Source organism: Balaenoptera ricei, chromosome 20, assembly GCF_028023285.1.
Source record: "Balaenoptera ricei isolate mBalRic1 chromosome 20, mBalRic1.hap2, whole genome shotgun sequence".
Taxonomy (NCBI): domain Eukaryota; kingdom Metazoa; phylum Chordata; class Mammalia; order Artiodactyla; family Balaenopteridae; genus Balaenoptera; species Balaenoptera ricei.
In genome coordinates, this window is record NC_082658.1 from 43,479,349 (window position 1) to 43,503,046 (window position 23,698).

The 23,698-nt window shown below is 50.3% G+C and overlaps 1 protein-coding gene across 4 annotated transcripts; it reads right to left on the reverse strand.

The window, feature by feature from the left end:
- Window positions 1-373: 373 nt before the first annotated feature.
- Window positions 374-23,678, reverse strand: LIG3 (DNA ligase 3). 4 transcript variants are annotated; one of them, XM_059908788.1, is made up of 21 exons: window positions 23,574-23,678; window positions 22,611-22,668; window positions 20,692-21,239; window positions 18,515-18,658; window positions 16,196-16,393; window positions 15,376-15,527; window positions 14,520-14,686; window positions 14,345-14,422; window positions 13,360-13,528; window positions 11,647-11,802; window positions 9,750-9,881; window positions 9,289-9,368; window positions 8,241-8,328; window positions 7,163-7,240; window positions 6,752-6,875; window positions 6,002-6,144; window positions 5,590-5,664; window positions 4,984-5,130; window positions 4,253-4,460; window positions 3,763-3,851; window positions 374-2,643 (listed from the first exon to the last, which is right to left on the reverse strand). In XM_059908788.1, exons 3-21 carry the CDS (start codon window positions 21,233-21,235, stop codon window positions 2,410-2,412), a joined length of 3,006 nt encoding a protein of 1,001 aa, XP_059764771.1. In that variant the 5' UTR covers window positions 21,236-21,239; window positions 22,611-22,668; window positions 23,574-23,678; the 3' UTR covers window positions 374-2,409. The 4 variants fall into 4 exon arrangements, with proteins under 4 accessions (XP_059764771.1, XP_059764772.1, XP_059764769.1 ...); XM_059908789.1 differs by lacking the exon at window positions 22,611-22,668; XM_059908786.1 differs by lacking the exon at window positions 23,574-23,678 and having other exon boundaries at window positions 22,611-22,878.
- Between the last annotated feature and the right edge of the window lie 20 nt (window positions 23,679-23,698).

Here is a 23,698-nt window from a genome sequence, read left to right on the forward strand (position 1 = left end):
TGTGCAGGTCTGTACCCCTGCCTGACCAGGTGCCCAGGGGAGGGGACTCCTGAGTAGGCAGGCTTTGGGAGAGCTGGATTAGTGCAGATCTGCCCTGTGACTGAGGAAAGAAGAAATCTTGCCAAAAGGGCATAAAGGCTCGAGGCTGAGCCACAGCACTTTGTCCTCATTGTTCTGGGCAGCTGACCTGTTCAGCACCCTGGATGACCTCTTGTCTGCTGCCAACCAGCAGCAAGTAAACAAAGGCTCAAAGGAGGGCAGGCCTCCAGCACTCTGCTGGGGAGGTTGAAGATGATGTTTACGGTCTGTGGAAATACATGGACACAAAATCACATCTAATCTCAGCAGCAAAGAAAAATTGTGTCAGAAAGACTGGAAGGAAATAAACACCTTGTACAGTGAACCGAAGACAACACACCCAGCGGGGCAGGGAGGGGCCGAGGGGCTGAGCTCATGACTGAGATGCCCCCCTCTGCTGTGCGAGCGCACCCTGAGAGACCAGCCAGGCGAAAGGGCAGCGTCTGTGTCCGTTGGCAAAATCCTGAGGGGAGAGCCTTGTTCTGCTGCTCTGTCCAGTTGCTTGGCCTGAGGAGGCTGGCGAGGGGGATGAAAATTTATGTAGGTCAGTGCTCAGAGGAGGAGCAGCTTTTGTCTCTGCAGAGGACAGAATAAAAAGAGTGTCTTCTTCTCAGCAGTGAAGCCAGACTGAATGGTGCCTATTCAGAAACACCAAACGTCCTGGCCTAGAGTCAGGGCGCCTCCCCCTCCTGCCCTTCCTGCCAACACATTTTCAGCAGCAGGTGGAAACCCCGGTCCATCAGGTTGAAGTTGGCCTCCCAGCGGAGTGTGACCTTGGCCGAGCACACTGGAGGAGGGCCGGGGCGAGGCGGTGGCCCAGACTCAGACGCAGACTCGGGTATGCTCCAGAGATGATTGAGTCACATTAACCTCACTCACAGGGGCTGGACAAACAAGCCTGCCAATCTGTTGATAAGAAAACGCAGAATGGACCCTCAGAAGTCAGCAGAACTAGCTGGAAGTCAGTTCAAAACCAGATGGTGACATGATGAACTGCACACAGACCAGAGGGAGCTGTGTCGCACAGGTGCGAGGCTGTGGAGGTGGGCTGACAGGGCTCTGAAGTCAGAGGCCAGGCCCCAGTCTCCTGGGCAGGCTCTGGACATGCACACCAGTGCTGATCCTCCCGACTCTAGACCGCTGTGTGCCAGGCTCTGTGCTAAGTGCTTTACCGAAGGCCTCCTGAGGTCACTTACTCTTCACAGCAACCCTGTGATGTAGGTGCAGTTCCTGTCCCCATTCCTGGAGGGTTAGGGCTGTTAAATTTCAGGGCTTGATTCAAACTACGTCTGTCTACACCTGCACTGCCCAAGGTGATAGTCACTAGCACTAGCCTCACGTGACTACTTGAACGAAGATGAAAAGTTCACTTCCTCAGTTTCGTTAGCACATTTCACATGCTCAGAATATGGCTGGTTCATGTTGGCCAGTGGAGATTTACAGGGTGCTTCCAATGCCATAAAAAGTTCTGTTGAACTGCACTCGTCCATGCTAAATTGTTTTCCTTTTATTCAAATAAATCAGCCTCAGGCGGTGCAGGAGCCATTCTTTGTAAGCAGGCTGTGTAGGTTTGTCCTCAGGTGGGTTTTTAAAGAGCAGTCTTGTTTCCAGATTTGGGGGAGGCAGATCCTCCTGGAGCCCTGTATCCCCCCGAGGAGCAGCCCAAACAACCTCCCTTTCCTTCCTACCTGATCATGGTTCCCTCCCTTCACACCGGACCCACACGCTGTAATAGGAGAGCACAAAGACAGAAAACCCATTTTGTTTTCTTTCAAGTGAGACTTCATTCCTGGCGGCCAGGCTGCAACCAAGTTTTGCCAAATATAAGCATTTCTGGGGACAGTCTTTCTTTTAAATACAACTTTAAAATGAGCCTGGAAGTAGAAGAGGCAGGTAAGGGAGAAAAGACTGCCGCCAGGACGGGCTCTGTGGACAGAGCTTCAACAGCCGGCCTTCCCTTCTTCACTCCTTAATCACTAGGAGAATTATAGAGGGTGTGGGGGGAAGGACATAACTCCAAGATAGTTCCTGGTTTTTTTTGTTTTTTGTTTTTTTAAAAGCTTCTTTTTAAAGAAGAAAAAAAAGAGGTCAAAACCAGCACCCAGATCTGAAAGACCTATGTAAACTGGCAGGAGAAACTAACTTCACTGGTGGTACCCACAGCAACTAACTCCAGTCTGGAAGAGACCGTGCGTGGTTGGTGGGTTCTGGAAGATGCACAGCTTGGAGAAGAAAGCCCGTTCCCCCAGGTTCTGTCCTGTGCCTGCCTGCCCTGTCCAGGAGTAGTGCAGTGGGGAGAGCACAGCCAGAGGGCGAGGGCAGGCAGCAGTCCTAGCAGGGAGCTACCAGTCTCCGTTTCCGGATGCAGGCCCAGATCCACTCCGGGGAAACCTGCTGGGCCTCAGGGTTCTTGTCTCTGCTACCCAGCACATGTGTGGCTGAGGCCACGTCAAATTCCTGCGCCAGGTCCCCATCGAATGCCACAAAGTAGCGTCGGAGACGGCTGAAGTCTGGCGTGGAGGGCGGCAGGTAGAGCCGCACCCCGGTGAAGATGTCCGGCAGCACCTGCAAATGCACAGTGGTCAGGGCAGGCCCGGAGCAGGGCTGGACCGTGCTGGGGCAGGTGGCTCTCCGCCCAGGGAGCGGAGACCAGTGAGGAGGGAGGTTAGAACAAAAGCCAGAGAGAGGGAGCCTAGTGGTCAGGACACGAGGGGAAGGAGTTTACTGGAGAAAAGGTAAAGGCATCAAAACCCCGACCCTCCAGCCACTCCAGATTACATAGGACTGACACGCCCTTCCATCCTTGCCTAGAGGAAGCGAAGGGAGAGGAGACGGCTCCCTACACTGGGGACTTGGAAAGGGAAAGTACATGTCTCCGAGAACCACCCAGGGGCTGGTGGGCAGGGCCAGTGGCGCTCAGACACAGCGAGGCTGCTCGATCGAGCAGTCCACTGTGTGCACTAGCTGCCCAAGGGGCCGGGAGCCGGCTCGTGACTGCGCGCGGATTCCAGGCTTCGGGTAGGGAAAAGACGGAAAGGTCGTATAGGTGCTCTGGGCACTGGGTTCAGGGCCTGAGCTCCCAGACCTCCGTGCTGACTCCTGGGCTGGGGTGGCACAATCACCGTGTTGTGACCAGATGTCGAGTTCTTTATCTGCCCTTTGGGGCATCAGCTCCCCCAGGGCTGAACCGAGTCACTGGCCTCAGGAGGCGCTCGATAGCTGCCGTCAAACCAGAGACTAGCAAGGGAGTACGAGAGGGAAAAAGACAGTCACCAAGCCAGTGCCCTCTCCCGCTCCTCGCTGGCTGGCCCTGTTCACAAACTCACACTGCTGCACTCCCACACCCAGACTGGGCTTTCTCCCCTTTAATGTCAACTGTGACTTGGGACCGGCAGCCAGGTGGGTCCCTGCAGCCTCTCGGCTGGGCCGGCTGCTCTACTGCCTGCCTGCTGGCACAGCGCTCCTTCCTCTCTGCTCGCTGGCCGGCCGCCTCTGCAAGGCAACAAGAGGGCACGGGGTGGAGCCGCAGCACTGCCAGCCCAGCCCGCGGCCAGGGGCAGCTGCAGGAGGGCAGGGGGTTGCAGTTAGTCCTGGCAACACCTTCGCTTGTCTCTCAGAGTCCAAGTGCAGAGGGTTGGGCACACGAGGCCCCCCGACCCCCCAACAGGGCACTGCTCTTCTTACCCTCACCTTTGCTTGGCATGGGGTCTCATCAGGAGCCTTCCGCTTCTCTCCCACTTTCACAGGGGAAGGCTTTGCAGCCAGCTTGTTGCCTGCAGGAGAGAGCTCAGGATGAGAACTAAGAAGAGGGCAGGGGAGCGGATAATGGTCCCTGAAGTCAGGAGAGTACAGAGAAGGGCTGGGCCCTTCCTCTGCTGTGAGCGTGGGTGAGACAGGAGGTAAGGGCTGTACGCTGAGCCTTTAGCTCAGAGGTGGCTTATCCCCGCCTCCGAGGGGCTCTCCCGGGGTCCTGTCATTCAGATTTACAGAGCAGGAGGATGCCAGAACAGCTTCTGGCCCATGGGTGGACACACAGCAGGAATGCAGCCAACGTCAGCTGCAGTGGACAGAGAATCACATGACCTCAGGGCTGGAGTGTGAGACTGGGTCCTTGTCCTTGGTCTCTGCCCTCGTATCCATTCTTCATCACCCCAGCCCCTACCCTTTTCCTTACCGCCTTTGCCGTTGGAGCTACTCAGCTTCCCTCCTGCCTTCTTGGCACTGGCGGAGGGCTGCTTGGGGGAGTTTCTCGGGGCCTCGTGAGACACAGCTGGCCCCGAGGTGCCCTCGTTCTCTCCGCTGCTGCCCCCTGTAGTGGAGCTCCCCTCATCTCCGGCCACTATGGCGAAAGCCGCCCGCTCCTTGGAGAGCTGGTACAGTTCCTGAGGAGGGGGGAGAATGTTGGTGTATCACTCCCTTCCCAGCCACCGGCTTCAGGCAGTCTGTGGTACGTTTTAGGTGACTGAGGAACAGTGAGGGGAAAGAGACACATAGGGAAAAGCGGCTGGCTTCCTTGGTACTTTTCTAGCTCTGGCCCTGTTTCTGGAGTAATCAGCACAGATCACTGTTCTGTCCCCCAGTTCTTTTCCGCAGCATAGAGACTGCAGCCTGGGGCCAGGTCCTCCACAGGAAGCCGTGAGACAGGAGCGCTCCCGCACCAGGACCCAGGGCTGCCCACAGGGCCCGGCGAAGGTAGGGCTCTCTACCGGGAGCTGTGGGCGGAGGCCCAGTGCTGCTGGGCCCGGCCCTGCCACGGCTTGGTCCCCCTTTCTGACAACTGCCCTCCTTGCCCATCTCAGTGCAGCGGGGAAAGGAGAAGGCAGAGGACGCAGGAGGCCAGGTGCCCTCGGTTCCAAGGCTGGGACAGTGGGGTACAGGACACACACGCAGCCCAGGAGACGGCACCTTGAGTTGGGGGAGGTTAGTGGCAGACTTCCAGTCCTTATCATCACGGATTCGGGTGCAGCGAGGGAAACGGATGGAGATCCCATCGGCTGTGTGAGCCTCAGATTTCGAGAATTCAGCCCCTGTGATCTCCCACACGGCAGCTTTCTGTCAGGAGTAAGTCAGGTCACTCCCTGGTTAAGTAGAAAACACCTCCCAACCAGCTAAAAGCAATACAGAACAAGTTAAAATAAAAAAAGCAGTGGCTAACAGGAAGGAGACGAATTCAAGTCCCACTGTTGCTGCTGATGCTGTGTGACCTTAGGGAAGTCTCGTTTCTTCTCTGGGCCTCAGTTTCTCTGTCAGTGCAGGAAGGGATTGGCCCAGGTCACTTCTAGAGCAGACCCTCTGAGACTAGAGGATGGGCAGTCCCTTTCTCTCTCTATTGAGGACGACTCCTCACTGTTGACTGGTCATCCCCGTGCCTGTCACTTGGCTAAACAGCCCAGAGCCCCACCCTGGGTGGACTGTCATTGAGGCTGAGGTGACGACGTCTCTGTGGCACTAGAGAATGTAATGTACAAACTCAGTTTTTGGGCTGGAGGACCCCAGGCCCTGGGCTAATACCTTTGGGTCTGGAACGATGAAGTCAGGATAGTAGATCTTATTGATTTTCAGCCAGCTGGGTATCTTGCTGGGATCCTAGAGGAGAAAAGATGCAGTCCTGGGCTGTTGCCAAATGAGACTTAAACCCCTTCTTGGTCACGGGCTTGTGAGAACAGGTGACTTATCACAAAAGGCTAACCCTCACCCCTTGGGATCCTCCCTGACCAGAGAGGGTGTGGCCTGGAGGGCATGCAGGCCAGTTTCCACAAGGTAGGTACTCAGAGAACTTGAGGGCCTAATACTGCTCCTATGGCCAAGCAGCAGCTCTCTTTTCTGTGGAAACAGATAAATGATACCTGCAGCCCCCATAACACTGCCTGTCTCAGGAATGATTGCCAGTCCAGAGGGCAGGGCCCCCAGGTCCCCTCCTCACCTTGCTAATCTTCACCATGTCCAGTTCCTTCTGTAGGCGGGCGAGCGTCGCGTCGTCGTGGCCTCCTGCACACTTGGTGACTGTGCACCACTTCTGGCTGCTCGGGTCATAGCAGCCCATGAGGAAGATGGACATCATGCCACCTGGGGGGAGGCGGGGCTAAATAAACTGGGGGGGGGCATCTCTGCCACCCCCTCGTGCCCTGTGAGGGGCAGCCTGCTGGAGGAAAGGGCCCAGGCCTTGGCATCAGAGTGCCAGAGATCACCTCCTGGATCTACCCCTTACTAGCTGTGTAAGTTTAACCTTTTTGAGTCTCAATTTCCTCTTCAGTGAATTAGGGATAATCACACCTGACGCTGGGCTCTGGTGGAGTAAAAGGAATTGAATAGAGCCTGGCACACAGAAAGATGCCTACCAGTACTAGTTCCTCAGACCCCAGCTTCCTCTCCAGTCAGGAAATGGAGATTTCCCCTGAGGAGAAAGCTGCCAGTCCCTGCAGAAACAGTTGGTGGTGAGCTTCTTTGTGCCAGGCTAGCACAGGGTACTCCTGCCTGATCTCTCCCTTTCCAGGTCCGCAGCTCTCAATGTCCCTGCCTGACGTAGCATGGGTGAGGTTGGGGCCCCTAATCCCAGAGCTTTGGAAGTCATGACTGGCCACGCTAGCAGACCAAGCCAGGAAAAAGGCCTGCCTATTCCTTGAGTGGTACCTTTCAAAGAAGTACCCTCCCAGGGGCCAGAGGCCACCCTGACCTTTGCTCCCTTGCCCATAGAAGGCCCCAAGCACCACCAGGTCAGCTGTGTCAGCCATGGCCCCCTCGTTCAAATAGTCCTTCTTCACTTTCAGCCAATGACGCTTTCCAGGCTCATATGTACCCTGAGGGGAAGCAAGAGAGAGACCACAAACTAGAATGGACACTCTACGAGGGTGGGCCTTTTACCTCTTCACACGACATACAGATCTGTCACAGTGCCCAACCCGCTCTGCTCCAGGCACTACGGGAAACATACACAAACCCATCGTCTGGGATCCAGAACTCTGGAAAGACACCCCCCAGCACTCACCCCCAAACACCTCAGACCACCACCGCCACCTCCTGGCCATGGCTGGAAAGGCTCAGGGGAGGGCTTTGCAGGAGAAATCAAAGGATGCGACCATCTTACCTTCACGTCCTTCAGCACCAGCCCTTCCAACCCCTCTTGGATCACCCGGTTGATCATGTCAGCCAAGTCGGAGGCTTTCTGAGGGATAACAGGAGAGACGCTGAGGTTGGTATGAGAACAGAGAAGGGCTCTGGGAGCAAGGTAGAGGGGGGTTTCTTTTCACACACTAGCAAAGCGCCTGCTGGAAACACCCTGACTTGAATAGAAGGAACAAAAGCGCTAGCAGAGCAGCGACCAACCAGAGAGCTGCTTCAGCTCTGAGACACTGGGAGCCCACCTGGGAAGGATGCTTCATGCCCTGCCCTCCCAGGTGGAGACTGGTAGACGAACACAGGCAGACTTTGTCTTCCTGTGCTTTGCTTTGTTGCACTCTGCGGATACTGTGTTTTTTACAGACTGAAGGTTGTGGCAACCCTGTGTTGTCAGATGATGGTGAGCATTTTTTAGTATTTTTTTTTTTTTTTAATTTATTAATTTATTTATTTATTTTTGGCTGTGTTGGGTATTCGTTTCTGTGCGAGGGCTTTCTCTAGTTGTGGCGAGCGGGGGCCACTCTTCATCGCGGTGCGCGGGCCTCTCGCTATCACGGCCTCTCTTGTTGCAGAGCACAGGCTCCAGACGCGCAGGCTCAGTAGTTGTGGCTCACGGGCCTAGTTGCTCTGTGGCATGTGGGATCTTCCCAGACCAGGGCTTGAACCCGTGTCCCCTGCATTGGCAAGCAGATTCTCAACCACTGCGCCACCAGGGAAGCCCTTTTTAGTATTTTTAATTAAGGTATGCACATTGTTTTTTTAGACATAATGCTATTACACACTAAATAGACTACAGTATAGTATTAACATAACTTTTCTATGCACTGGGAAACCAAAAAATTCATATGACTTATTTTATTGTGATATTGCTTTATTGTCATGGTCTAGAACCAAACCCACAGTATCTCCAAGGTCTGCCTGTATACACACCAGCTTCCCTCATAAGAAAATAATTAAGACTCATTCTCCCAGTCACATCTGACCCAAGGGGCTCTCTGCCCTGCTTTCAAACCACTAGGACACTGCCTAGGGTTGGATTCACTCACTGCGACTTGCTTCATTTCTGAGAACAGGATCCGGTTGGGAATTTCAACCATGTTATCGTGAAGAAACTTCCGCCGCTCATACAGAGGCCTGAGGGGGACAGGAGAACTGAGGTCAGGCCAGGATCCTCCCACCCCCTTGAGGAGTTCCGAAGAGGGAAGGAGCACAGCAATGAACTTCGGCTTCAGGGCTTGCCATGGCTTAGGGCCCTCATGTCTAACAGTTCTGCCTGCCCAGGGTGACAAGGGCTCCACTGGGACCAAAGACAGACAGTTATAAGCCACAGCACAGAGCCACTTCATTGCTGTAATTCCTGTCTCTACCTCATCAGCCCAAACAGACTGTATAAATCCCGGTCTCATTTGAAAAATAACTCCGACTCTCATTTTCTGGACCCTGCTTCACCCCAGGCCCCAGGCGGGCTGGTGCTTGGGTGAGCAGGCTGACAGGCGTCAGGACCTGAAGCCCAAACCCCAACTCCTACCCCCGCAGTTCTTTCTCCCTCTGTCTCCTTCCCCTTCCACACTCAAGGCTGGTGTGCAGGGTGGGGGCTGGGATGCCTCTCTAAGGGAGGAAGGGGCCAAAACGGTTTCTCAGGCTCAAGAACTGGATGCAGCTAAGTCACGACTGCTAGTTATCCCTAAGAAGGCCCCAGCCACAGAACACCGACAATCACAAGCTTCCTGTTGTCGGCCTCTTCCAAAAACAAAACCTCTGAGCTGAAAACTATCTGCCTTATGCACCCGTAGGTGCTGTTGAAGATAAACTGAAGCCCTACTGTGCTCATAGTCTGTATCTCGTCAACAATCCATTTTGCTGTGGGTGGTTGAGTTTCCTCTGTGACTTAAGCATTCAGAGCCGAGACCTAGTCAACACATCGGCTCTTCCTAACATTGAATGGGGAGCTGTGTAGCAACTGTGCTGGCTCTCAGCTCCCTCCTGCTGCAGCTCCTGGGCACAAAGAGGCACCAGCTCCAGCCACTTCTCCTCCCTCCTTTCCAGTCTGAAGCCCTCACCTCCCCACCCAGGATTCAAAAATAGATTCCTCACCTATCCATCAAGCTGACATCATTGAAGTAGATACAATCAAAAACAAACAGGCAGACATTAGCATCCTGGAAGGCAGCTTTCTGTAAGGGAAAATGAGGTAGTAGGTACATAAGGGACAAAAATAAGAGGGCATGAAAAATGGGAAGTACCAGTCCACTTCCAGAGACCCTCTGAAGCATCTGATACAAAAGGCCTATTTGTGCTGTTAAGTCCCTGGGCCATAAGGGCACTTGACAGATGGTTCTGAATAGAGACTGACCCAATTATAAGTTAGTTGCCACTACTAGCTCTTTTTTTATGCAAAACACAAAAACACATTTAAACTCAGGGCTAAATTCAGAACCAGTTCAGAGATGAAGATAAGCTTGACCCTAAGTAAGTGATACATTCCTCTCCATTCAGACTGACAGCACACACACATGCACACACTCACTCTTGCACATCTGGCCCTGAGCCAGTACCTTGTGCACTCCCAGAGTCCCAAAGGGCAGTGGTTTGCCTTTCTTGTTGTCGATCAGGAGCACCTCAGAGTCCAAGATCATGCTGTGGCCCCCAGGGAAAGCTTGGGGGATGTAGTCCTTAAAGTGGGCCACCTGGAGGCAGAAGGGTCACTCAGGGGAGGGAGTCAGGCCCCAGAAGGAACACAGAACACCAGCATGTGCAAGCCCAGCTAATGTGCAGAACAGACCTAGGCCTCGGCAGCCACCTAGACAAGAAGAATCAGCTATGTTTCGGGACCTCTGCCCAGACCCAGGAAGAGGTCAGCCCATGTTGAGGTCATTTTCTATTGGCTGCAGAGGAGAACTTGCAGGAAAAAGGAAGAAACTGAGAGTGAAAATGAGGGGGGGGGGGCAGACAAACATGGAATGGAGGGAGGGAAGGTGGGCAGGCAGAGATTTGTGCAGGAGAACAGACCAGTTGGAAAAAAGATGGAAGGGAAGAAATGAATCCCCTTAGGAGGAGCAAGGAAATATGAGAAGCTTCTTCTCTGAGTGGGAGCTCTGAACCCATAGCCATCTTCAGAATGAGGAAGAAAAGGATGTTTGGAATTGGATTTTTTTCCTGTGGAAGGCAGAGCCTTAGTGTTTACAGTCCTACAAGAAGATGTCCCACTGTAACCCATGGTGGCCCCTGCCGAGTAAGGCCATGAAGGCAGTCCAGAGAGCACTACTGTGGTCCAATCCTCCCCTGGCAGGGCACTTAGGCCATCACTGCCTCAGAAGCTTGGAGGGGGTACAGGAAAGGCCTGCACATCCATCCCACTCTGCTTCCATCCCGGACCCAGCCCTTCATGAACCAAAGCAAAGCGGAGAGAGGGATGAATGAAACTTTCGTAAGGGAGAGCAGGGAAATGGCTCTCAGTCTGGAAAGCTGTGCCCAAATGCCTTCCTAAGGAGCAGGAGGTGGCCCCAGAACAAGCTCACCAGGAGCTAGCTGTTCCTCAGCAGTTTGACTGTGAGCCCTCCCTACGGAGCAAGTGAGCCCACACTAATGCTCACAGGGAGGTTGTGCTCAGCTCTCCAGAACACCCGAACCAAAGGGTCTGATTGCCCAGTGCTCTAGCAGGCAGGGGAGGCTGAGGTAAGGATGAGAGCCCCATACCACATCCCCTCTCCCGGGGCTCTGAGAAGCGGAGTCTGAGCTAAGACAGAAGGGGGAACAAGGACAAGAAGTCTACCTACCCTCCAGCTACTGGAGCCAGATGTTCCCGCTGCTTTTCCCTGGACACACCCCCAAAAGCTCCCAGAGGCTTCGGGAGCTAAGAAGGGCTCAGGGGCGAGGTTCTCAATGCCCTCTGATTGAGGGCAGGATTCTGGGCTCCCAGAAATCCTTGTGGGATTGTGTTTACATCTGAATATAAGCTTCTGGAGGGGCAGAACTTCCACCCATTTTTTTTTTTTTTTTTAATGCTGGATGCCCACTACCTAAACAGTGCCCAGAATATACTGAACACTTGATAAACATTTGTTGAACAAATTAATGAATGACAGCCCATTGGCCCTTTGTACCTGAGCCATGACTTAGCTCAGGGGGAGCACACAGGACCTGGAAACGCAGAAGACAAGCACTGCACGTGGCTCACCAGCTGAGCTCTCGCTGTCCCAGCATCACGGCCGGCATCACTGCCCCCGGGCTCTGTGCTGACTGACCCCTGTCTGCGCTCTTTGGCTGTCCCTACTGAGCAGCCCCTCATTATTGGAAGACTCCAAAACTGAATAAATGAATTCATTCTTTCATTCAACAAATACAAAATAGACCCTATTTTACACCAGAGCTGGAATGGCTATGGAACATTGGCTTTGAGATTCTTAGAGGCAGGAAGTGAAAGAGTCCCAGCGGAAAGGAAGGGACCTGTACCTTGTGCGGCAGGACTGGCTTGAGACTGCGGCTGAAGTAGCTGAAGTGGTCCCCGTTCTTATGTACCTGGACTCGCTCCCCATCATACTTGATCTCAGAGAACATGCCATTCGGACACTTCTTCATCGCGTACTCGATGGACTTGCAGGCCTCGGCCTTGGGGTAGGGAAAGAAAAGCCTGGAGACTTAACAGGTGCTCTTCCAAGAGGGGCTGCTCAGCAAGGACAGCCCAGAGCCCAGGTCCCAGGGACCAACAGCCAGAGCATACCCCCAGGGCAGGCTGCCGAAGAGGTGATGGGAATGGAAAAGGCTGGGCAGTGTCGTATTCCAACTATAAAAGCACCACCGAAATTGACACAGGAGCTTGCATTTTGAGGACTATATGAATGCAGTTCACTGTAGAGCAAATACAATTCCACTGAAACAGCATTTGATTTTTTTCTCAATAATAATTTAGGGTCTTGCAGGGCCTCTGGCTTATTACTGAACACATCCGTTATCTCAGCACAGGGGGTACGCAGAGGTAAGATTAAAGCGTGCAGGTGACAGTGAGGCTGGCAGGATGGCAGTGATCAGGGATCCCTAGGAAAGGACATGACACAGGAGCGCTTATTCACATACCTGTGCTGTCCTGACCCAAACAACAATGACTATCATCTTGGAGGTATTTCTATGTGTCAGATCATACACAAAATTTCATTTCATCCTCAATGTAGTATCTTATGCCGTAAATATTGTTGTTTTCGCTTTATGAATGAGAAAGCTGAAGTTCACAGAGGTTAAATGCCCACTTTCGGTTACATAGCTAGTAAAGGGCAGAAATGAGATGTGAGTCTAGGCCCAACTCCAGAGCCTGGGTGGTTAACCAGTAAGCTGTATAACCCATGCCACTCTTCAAATGACAGGCTGTAGGACAGACTCCAGAAAGAATTCTTATAAAAGTCAGAAAGGCCACTAATGGAGGGGACCGGTCCCTCAAGTGGAGATCTCACTATTTTGGTGCTGGCTGTCCCACAGAATACTTCTCCGTCCCTAACACAGAAACCTAGACCAAGACTTCAGTAAAACTCACAAGACCGTCTCATACAAAGCAGCGCACCCCACTGAAACAATGCAGAGGCTCTCCCGGCAGGCCTGGCAGCGGGTGTGGACAGTCGTGTCGCATAGGAACCCGCCAGAAAGGAAATCTCATTTCTCATGAAATGAGCAGAGGCCCAAGAAGAGCTGGTCTTCATTCCTTAAGCTTCCTCTCTTTCCAGAAAAAAAGGAGACCCAAGTCACCCTGTCATAGGAAGCCTGGCTCTGTCACCAACTCTCAGAGCTACCTTGGGGCAGGTCACAGAAACAGGAGTTACTTCATACATCTACCTGACTTCAGGAAAGATGACAGGCGAACCGCTCTAGGTAGACGCTTCAGACTTCATTCCCATAAGAAAACTAAGGACCAAGAGAGGCTAAGGAACTCACCTAAGATTCTACAGCCTGCTGATGGCCGAGCCGGGCCTAGATCTCAGGCCTTTCCACCAGGTCACTCCGTCTCCTCCTCTGCCTTTACTCCTCCATGAGAAACAACCTCTGCATCTCTACTCTTCCTTCCCCAAACTCCTCCAGCCAACTTGCACAGGCTGTCAACATCGTACCCTATCAGATCTCACGGGGAAGGATAGTAACCTTGGATAGGAGTGGAAAGCAGGGCCAGAGCAGCGTCCTTACCAGCATGGGTTGCACCGGGGTCATCAGTGAGGCCTGGACACTCAGAGCTCGTTTCCGGCCTGGCTCCTTCTTCACCTCCTGCTCGTTGCGGAGGACCCGCTCCACCACATCGTGCAGGTTGCGTGAGGCTTTGAAGGCTTCATAGGCATTGGGGTCTAGGGCATCTAACCTGCCAAGGCCGACAGGAGCAAGGAAACAAAAACCACTGCCTTTGACCTTAATGCTTTGGATAACAGTCTGTCCTCAGAGAGAGGAGGGCTCCCAATATACGGGGAAGGGGTTATGTTCTATTGTCTAAAGACTTTCACAGGAGAAAAAGCTCTTGGAAAACTCAGCTCTTTTGAGATACTGTGCTACATGGATGCTGCCCCAGCAAAGAGGGGGCTGGAATGGGCAAGCAACTCATACCATAATTACTGAACATATTCCATACGTTTGACTGTAATAACTCTGTGAAAAGGTACTGTTATCTCCATTTAACGTCTGAGAAAATGGAGGCTGAGCTAGGTCAAGTGATGGGTCCCACAGGAAGGAAGAAGGGAGAATCAGGATTCAAAACCAAATCAGGGGCTTCCCTGGTGGTGCAGTGGTTGAGAATCTGCCTGCTATTGCAGGGGACACGGGTTCGAGCCCTGGTCTGGGAGGATCCCACGTGCCACGGAGCAACTGGGCCCGTGAGCCACAACTACTGAGCCTGAGCGTCTGGAGCCTCTGCTCCGCAACAAGAGAGGCCGCGATAGTGAGAGGCCCGTGCACCGCGATGAAGAGTGGCCCCCGCTTGCCGCAACTAGAGGAAACCCTCGCACAGAAACGAAGACCCAACACAGCCAAAAAATAAATAAATAAATAAATAATAATTAAAGGTGCTAATAATTAAAAAAAACAAACAAACAAAAAACAAACCAAATCAGGGCTCCAAAGTCCTGACACCAGCTGACAACAAAGAAAGTGGGCAGCTTCAACTATCAGAGCACCGGGTACTTACACATGTTTTGCACCTGAGTTCATCTTCAGATCATGTTTGATCAACCTGATGATGCACTTAAGGTCATTGGCTGTACACCTAGAGGGACGAGGCACATTCAGCTTGGTCTTTGAAAAGCTCTGCACTCCCAAACCTTCCTTCCCTAGTGATTCCATCCCCCCGGGCCCATCCCCACCTGGAGGCGATGTCCTGCAGGGCCTGTTGCTGCTCGTCCTCCTTGGTGAGCTTGGAGAGCCGCAGGAGGAATTCATCCACCTCCTGGATGGTAAGAAGGCTCTTGGCAGCTGGGGGGAAAGACTTGCTCTGCTCAAAGAAGACTCTGATTGTCTCTGACACGTCACCCTGTCTCCAAAAACCAAAATGCCACTGCAGCAACCCCAGAGTGGCCAAGTGTAACCCCTGAGTCCCCAGGACTAAAGGTGAATCAGAGATTTCAATCACCGCTCCTATCCCCAACTCACACATATTGACCTCACGTCTTAAGAATCTGTCCCACCCACAGCTCATGGAAAGGGTACCTCCATCCACCACAGGATCTGGCCACCTGCCTTAGCTGAGAAGTGATGCAAGAACTAATCCAGGGCCAAGCCAATTTGAGGCCTGTCAGAATCTGAACTAAGAGACAGATGTGGTCATCAGATAATGGGGATGTTTGGAGAGAAACTTTCCATTGTGCCAAGGCTGGAGTCATGAACAAACCAAAACTGAATGGTAAGCCCAAGTTATAGGGGAAAAAAAGCCAGAAAAAGCCAGGGTCTAGAATAAGAGCCCCTGGAGAGATAGTGGGAAGTCTCAGATCCAGCCCCTCGAGGTCTAGGCCTCTCAGGTGCAGCAGTAGTATAAGTTCAGTCCTCAGAACCTTGTGAAACTAACAGCTGTAGCCTCCCATTCAGCTCCTCTCATAATGAAAGCTTGCTCAAGTGGGTTTCAGTTTCCTAAAACAGTATGAGCTCCACCAGAAAAAAGAGGGTACAGGTGCTTGGCTAGGCAGAACCCCACCTGGAATCCACCTTCCCTCCCCTTCCTCTGACCTGCTCTAGGTCTCGTGCCATATCATCTGAGTTGCAGTTAAAAATGCGGCTGAAAAGCTTCACAATCTGCTTATCATTCAAGTTGTAAACACTCTTAATAACACCCGGCAGCAGCAGCTTCACTGTTAGGTACACGTCACCGTGGAAACCATCTGGAGGAGACAGAAGAAAGAAACCCTTCTTGAGAAATGAAGCTTAAACAAATAAATACATAACCTCAAGGAACCAAAAGAGATGTCTACACTGCTGCCCTTGCCGTGATGGGACCACAGGGTAGGGTGTGCATTTCACTACGGCAGCAAAGGCCGTGGCGTTGGGTGGCTGGTGGTGTGCCTCCCTTCTAGCCCCTGGATGAACTCCTGCATGGCAGAACCATGACTTTCACTGTAGTGTCCCCAGTGATGAGCACATTACAGATGCTCAATGATCATTTGTTAGATGAATGAAAGAAACACAGGTGGAAGATTCTATTCCCAAGCTGTGCAAGTGGTTCACAAAAAACTAATCAAACAAGCAGGATAGTGAATTTTCCTCTTGGTCAAATGGGATAGGTTCTTCTGGCTTCCTGGGGGGCAGAGTAAGGGAGGAAGAAAGATGTCAACATGTTTTGAGCAACACTGGCTACACACTTCGTGGGGCCCAGTACAAAATGAAAACGTGGGCTCTTTGTTCAAAAGTGTTAAGAATTTCAAGATGGCAATAGCAGAGCATTAAACCAAGCGCGAGGCCCCGTGCAACTGTACAGTTCACATGTCCATGAAGCGGCCACGACTCTGAGCTCTTTAGAGGAGAAGCCCATCCAGGATGCTCGAGGCCCCACCTCCTGCTGTGCCTTTCTGAAGGAAGTCCTGGATGATCTGGGTCTTCGTGTTGTAGCTAGGATTTTCAGCCACCATGGCACACAACTTCCGAAACTCGCGTAGCAGACAATCCTTGTGCTTAGGGTCACATTTGCTTGAGGACAGACTTGTCTTAGGGGTAGGGCTTGAGTGGGCTTCCCCAGAGTTGTTGGGCTTCGCTGTTGGGAAGAGAAATAGAGAGACAGCATAGATGATTCATTCTGCCTTGCTGAAAAGGAATAAAGGGAAACTAACAGACACTCTGCTCGTGCTCTATACATATGTAGCTTCACTTAATTCCCTAAAACGAGCCCTTTGGGGGTAGATATTATACCCATTTTATGGGTAAAAAAATGGAAGTCAAGTGATCTCCCCAAATCTCACAGCTGTTAATAGTAAAGAAATGACGGCCTCACACTGAAGCAGAAGACCAGCTGATGTGTATCTCTTTATATGATTGCTTCACAGAAGAATAAGGGCCATTTTCAGGCCAAGAGTGGTCAGGACGATCTCAGAGCACTTGCAAAGCTGAACCCAGAAAAGTTGGGATCAGGAAGGGGGAAGAAATCAGGGGACTCGGTCAATCTGAAACCATTGCTACTGCAGATTGTTGGAACTGGAAGAAGCCTTAAAAATTATCTAGTTCAATCTCTTCTTATTGATGAGGAGACCAAGGCCAGAGGAGAGAAGACATTCCCAGCTCCTTGCCACTCCCACCCACCCCCATCACCACTTTCTTTTCTTTCTTATTGTAAAAAGAAAAAGTAGGCAACAAGTAGGGCTTTCCTCCAGACACCCCAAATAACTGTACAACTCTTTTGAGTTGATACTCTTTTACCTCCTTGTGACCATTTACAAAGTAAATTTCATTCTGCAAGCTTGCAGCAAAGCCATTAGCAAGCTGTCTGCTGATTTAAGTGTCTTCTTGCCTGGGCTTTGTAAATTATAAATCTATCCTCATCTCTAACCCGGAGTCTAAAGAGGATTTTAGGGGACAAAATCTCCAAAGTGTCACTGTTCAAAAGCTTGTAAGAACTAGAACACCCCGTTTCTCCCAAATTCGCTCCCTAGAACCAGGGCCCTTCCAGAAACACACTGCCCTTACTGTCACCTGGACTCTTCCGTATTTCTATCTTTGGCCTACCATTAGACAAAAACCAAGCAAACCTCGGAGTTTTAAAATAATAAAAAATCCCAGAGAGTCAGGCACTGATGTTGCAACTTTATCTCCTTTATTCCTTGTGAGACACTGTGGGATCAACAAAGCAGGTGTTGCCATTCCCACTTCACAGATGACGCCACAGAGGCTCAGACCAGGACCCAGGTCTTCTGACCTCAAGTCCGGGCTTCTTTCACTCATTATAGCAGCAACCTCCTCAAACAACTTCTGAGCCCATGTGTTCTGACTTTATTTTCTTTAGCTGAGGCAGTCACAAGAATGTCTCCATATAAAAGAAGTAACAGGTTGTAGGGTAAAAGACCACAGGTGCTGGAGTTAGACAGACTTCAGTGTAAATACTAACTCCAAAACGATGCGGAGCATTGGCTTTCTTTCATAAAATGGGCCTAATACAAGTACTTCCCAACGTTTAACGAAGAACAAATGAAACCAAGTATGTAAAAGCCCCCAGCCCAACGCTATCTGCTACACAAGGCCATGCAGGACATCCCCCTTTTTCTCTACTTTCATCTCCAGTTTGGGCAAGTTTAGGCATGCAATTTCTCAAGATTCTTCCATTATCAAAAAACAAGGAAGTAAAGGGCAGGTTATAATAATGTCTGATCCAGGTAAACTACTTCGAGGGGAAAAAGTCTTGACAAAACAAACATCTTTTTGCTGCAACAGAGATTAAAATATACTAAGAAATGCTATACAAGTGGGGCACTGAGAATTAGCCATTACCTCCCTGCTCAGATGGAAGCAAATTACAGTTGACCCTTCAACAACACAGGTTTGAAATGCATGGGCCCACTTACACACATTTTTTTCAATAGCAAATAAGTACTATACAATCTGCAGTTGATTGAATCCATGGATGCAAACTGAGGGTATGGTAGAACCATGGATATGGAGGAACACGGGATAAGGAGGGTAGACTATAAATTTTCAACTGTGCAGAGGGTTTGGAGCCCCTAATGCCCATGTTGTTCAAGGTTTACCTGTATTAAGGAGGCTAGATAGCACAGAATGTTCACTTTTTTTTTTCTTTCAGAATGTTCACTCTTAACCAGAGTCCCAAATAGGATACCAAATTAAAAGGAGGACTGTTAACAGCTCAGGTAACCCTGACCTATCTTACCTGAAAAGCCAGAAAATTTCCGGGGATTGGTATTGGTGACAAATGAGGCACCTTTCACTGGAGATGTCACCTGGCCAGTGGCTGTCAACTTAGCCTGGACAACAGCTTTCTTCTTTGGTGTGTTTGCTGCCTTGGAAGACAGATCTGTAGGATCCCAAAAGAAGGGAAAATATCCTTCAGTGAAAGATCCCTGAGAAAGCTTCCAAAGAATCTATCAACTGCTCTTATAGCCTGGCTAGGTAATTTACTACCATGGTATTAACCCAATGCTGACTACTGGCTGGCTGGTCTTCTTGAGTGGAGGTAGTGAGTAATAGGTTATTAGGGAGAGGGTGTCCTGGGGACAAAAGACTGTTACTCTTTTTCATTAGTAACTTAAATTTTCATCAACACTCTCCACCCCTTAGCCCACATATAATAATCTCCAGATTATTTGGAGGAAATCAGAAATCATGTCTCAACAGATGAAATGTGGCGAACTCAGCTTATGGAATTAGCCCCAATTTACAGATAACCAAGAAAGTAAAATGAAGATGGATAAACAGAGCATGTTGATTTGGTATAAGTAGGAAAAAACTTCCAGCTGCTGAGTTATTTGAGCTATCTGACAGTTTACTTCTACCTCATGTTTTTCTTCCTCTGAATGAGATGGGTCAAGAAGTAACAAAGGCTGAGGCCAATGGCTAAGGCCAGGCAGGGCAGGAGGGGAGCTTGAGAAAAAAATGGATGAGTAGTTTTCTCTCCCAGAAATCTCTTTTCCTCTCAAAGAACAAAGATAGATGCCCATTTTAGAGTACTCCTACAGTGACCAGAACTAAACTTAATTGAAGATATGAATATTACTTTATAGATGAAGACAGTGAAGGTCAGAAAGTACTAATTGGATTTGTAAATATCAGTATAAGATTTCTAAAATATGCATACATGTGAATATGCACATATGTGCACATATATATGTATCTGTGTACGTATATGTGTTTTTGTATACATACGAACATATATTTTCTAGTTCTGTCTGCTGAAAGGGCTTAAAAGCAAGGACACCTCATGGCACCCAGGACATGGAACATCTAGATTTTGGTCTCTTACGCCATGTTCCCACTAACAGGAATAAGGACTCCAGAGAAATGGCTGATTCCAGGGATGAGATAGGATACATACAAGGTAAGCCTAAGGGCAAGCATACTGTTATGCCAGAGAGTAAGGAAGTACTTTAGAACATTTTTAAAAAAGTGATTTGGGCATTGAGGACAGAAACTAGCTCAAAGGGGCTCCCAACTGGCCAAATATGGGACAATTTAGTACCAAATTAATACAGTACAATTATAAACCACCAGGAAAAAGTAGTAATCTCTGAGTTCATACAGATAATAAATTGATAGATAAAAGGGTGTAGTGGTAGGTACTCTATTCTTCAAAAATGTCAATGTCATAAAAGAAAAAGAAAGACCATGGCAATGTTCCAGATTAAAGGAGGCCAGAAATGACAACTAAATGAAATACCCGACCTTAGATTAGGATTCCATACTGAAAGGAGAGAAAAGCTGTAAATTATCTGATCAACTGACAAAACTAGAATACAGATGGTGGATTAAAGTATTATATCATGATAAATTTACTGGTTGATAGGTGTATTATAGTCAAGATATCCTTATTCTTAAGATATACACATTGAAGTATTTAAAGGCAAAGAGCCATAATGTATGCTCAAATGGTTCAGGAAAAAAAAACTGTGTGTGTGTGGAAGGAGAGAGTAAGAGAGAGAGAGAGAGAGAGAGAGAGAGAGCGAGAGCGCGAGCGCACACACGTGAACACAAATGATAAAGCAAAGAGAGCAAGATGTTAATAATAGGTAAATATGAGGGAATTCCCCAGCGGTCCAGTGGTTAGGATTCTTTCTGCGCTCTCACTGCTGAGGACCCGGGTTCAATCTGTGGTTGGAGAACTAAAATCCCACAAGCTACGTGGTGTGGCCAAAAAAAAAAAAAAAAAAAGGTGAATATGAGCATTCTTTGTATTATTTTTATTCTTGCAACTCTTCTGTGAGTTTTAAGTTATTTCTGAACCAAAACTTAAAGACAGAAAGACAAACAGGAAGAAAGAAATTGGGTTCTACTCTCATCCCTTTTCTTCTCAGCACCAATAATAAGATGAGAAAGCAGTATTCTCCATCCCACCTGCAATGTGCTGGCTTATCTGTTCTTTTTCATTATCTTCCAGCTCTTCCCAGCCTTCCAGCTCTGTGAGGTCCTCAATTTTTTTTGTGGTGGCCCGGGCCCGCTCCAGTTTCTCAAACATGCATTTAATGTGGTACCACTCTTTCATATCGCCCCCTGACTCTGAAAAGGGATTGGGCACCACCTTGCCGATTCGGCACACGCCCTTTACAATCTTTTCCTTGCATTTTTTGCAGCCGGCTGTGCCACGCTTGGCATAGTCCACACAGAACCGTTGCTCTGCCATCTCACAGGGGCCACTGCAGAGTCCCACATGCGACCCTGGCAAGAAAACAAGGCGGGTGGCACGTGGTCTTAGATTGCTTTCCTGGAATGACACAACAGGCTTTCTTCTCTGGAGGAGGCGGTGTCCACGAAGAACTGTTTCTGACCACCGGCTGAACTGTCTTATGTCAGGCCAGTGATGTTCTCGGAATAGGCACAGTTCTTTCTGGCTGAGCGCACGGAGAGTTGGTGGTAAGAGGATCTTAAAAGCCAAAGTCATACAGCTGCATGAAAGGGTGAGAGGCAGAAAAGTGAGTTATAAACGAGGAGGTAGGCTTCTAATTTCCTCAAAGGCAGACATCCTAACACAATCCATGCTGACCAATCAAACATTTCCCACAGTATGAAAGATTTTTTTTTTTTTTTTCCGGCTGTGCAGCACAGCACGTGGGATCTTAGTTCCCCCATCCAGGATCGGACCTGCGCCCCCTGAAGTGGAAGCTCAAAGTCTTAACCACTGGACCACCAGGGAAGACCAAGTATGAAAGATTTATTGCCTACAGGATGAAGAGTTCCAATACAGGAAAATTCAGTTTGCAAAAGGATGTTCAATTATCTAATGTATACATGTGTATCTAGTAAATCACAATCAAGAGACTCCAAATAACATAAAACCTTCTCTCAGGCCACCAGCAGCCCCTAATCCTTAAAATGGATGGTGAGCCTTAAGTATAATAAGATCCTAAAGTTTCTTTTTAATCATCAAGTAAAATTACATTGGGAGTTCCCTGGTGGTCTAGTGGTTAGGACTCTGTGCTTTCACTGCAGTGGCCGGGGTTCAAACCCTGGATGAGGAACTGAGATCCCACAAGTTGTGTGGTGCGGCAAACAAAACAAAAAAACCCCACTACATTATGTTCATGAAGTTTTTAATGTGAAATATAAAATATATGCCGTCCTCAGAAAATAATTAAGCCACTATATAGATGTGTGATTTAATCAGAAGCCCTATTTTGAGAGGCAATTAAATGGAGCCTAAAACCAGACTGCTTGGTTTCAAATCCTAGCTCATTGGCTGTATGACCTTGGTAGGTTACTTCACCTCTCAGTTCCTCAATTTCCTCAACTGTAAAATGTGGATAATAATAGTACCTAACTCAAAGGGTTGTCACTCTAAGAATAAAGCCCTCAAAATCAATGAAGCGGTTATCCTTTAAGCAGAAGCTCCCTATGTGAAACTAGCCTGGTTATAATTCAGCAGCTTGAATTGGGAAATGCTGAAGTAGCTGGAACAGCAAGAATCAAAGGAACTGATCAATCACCCCAAATGGAAACAGGTATCATATCCACATGGCATCCCCCACCTTCTTATATCCATATTTTCTGAAGTATCCTCGCAGTTCCAACTTTAAACAGACTGGACGTTATTTTCAGCCTGCACCCACCTTCGTAGTGAAATTGCTATTGGGTGATAATGGAAAGCAGGCTTTACTTACTGTAGCGCAACATGATGCAGAGGACAGCACGTAACTGGGAATCAGAGACGGGAGCACAAGTGTGACCATACAGTTTAAGGACTATGTTATCTTTGAGAATTTCCTTTAACTCCCCTGAGTCTGTTTTCTTATTTCTAAGACAGAGAAAATAATACCTACCTCACGGGATGGCTGGGAACATTAAAATAAGTCCATGGGGGGCGGGGGGGGGTAGGCTCTGAAAATGTATACAAAAAGGTGCACATTCAGCATTGTACATTTTGCGGGGGAGAGACGGTCATGATTTTCAGGCAACTCACAAAGGTCTCTATAACCCCCAGAAGTTGAGGAACCACAGAGGTGAGGTACGGGAAAGCACGGCAGGCCCGTAAGAGGCGCTCAGAACAAGGTTCACCACCTTCCTTGGGGGGCGAGTAACGAAACCCTCCCCCTCCCGTCCCCCCTCCCCCCCTCCCCCCACGCCGGGACCACAGGAGCCGACAGGAGAGGACCTCGCAGCGCCCGACCCTCCGCAGGGCCCAGGAGGCGCTGGGCCACGAGGAGGCACAAAGCCGCTGTGAGAAACCCCGCCTGGCTCACAGCCCACAGAGCCGCCGCTCAGCATTTCATCAAAGGGAGCCGAAAAGGAAACCACTGAGGCCTGAACGCAGCCGGGCCGGGAAGTGAAAGCTCCGCGACCGTTTTTCCCAGAGGGCCTCCCCGCGACGCTTTCGGGAGTGGGCACGGGCTACTACTGCCCGGGGCGGACAGCGGGGACACCGGGAGGGGGCGGGGAAGCGAGTCCCTCGATTCGGGCAGGAGGGGCCTCCAGGACACAGCCCGGGGCTGGGCTGAAGGGGACGCGGCGGGTAGAGAAAGGCTCCCGAGGTCCCTCCGGAGCCCATCGACTTCAGCGCGGCGGGTGGGCAGATCCGGCCAGAGCAGCCCCGCGGAAGCCGGGGGCACCCTGCCTCGGCGCAGGCCGGTGGGGCTCCCCGGGGGCCTTCACGTCACAGAGGGTGTGCCCTGGGGCTCCGCGGGCGGGCGGAGGAGGAGGTCAGGAGGCTGGCTCCCAGCCGCCCCAGCCTCGGAACCCGGGCTGCCTCTCTCCCCCCTGCCCGGCCCGGCCGCGCCATCCCTCACCTGCCTTCCCGGCTCCGGCTCCACCTCAGGCCTAGGGCCAGGCACCCACAGGCCGCGCGCAGCCACCAAGGTTGTAACGCCTGTCTCTTTAAATCCGGGTCCTTGTGCTGGCCGCAGCGCGCAGG

What these genes read in the sequence shown, in the direction of transcription:
- LIG3 (XM_059908786.1), bottom strand. Translation starts at nt 22,696, where the DNA reads ATGTGCACCTTTTTGTATACATTTTCAGAGCCTACCCCCCCCCGCCCC. An exon ending in CAGAAATGAAGCAAGTCGCA is followed by an intron (nt 7,241 to 8,240) that starts GTGAGTGAATCC and finishes GTTATCCCTCAG; the next exon opens with AAAGCCTCCGACTTGGCTGA. An exon ending in TAGCTCCAACGGCAAAGGCG is followed by an intron (nt 3,852 to 4,252) that starts GTAAGGAAAAGG and finishes TCTCTCCTGCAG; the next exon opens with GCAACAAGCTGGCTGCAAAG.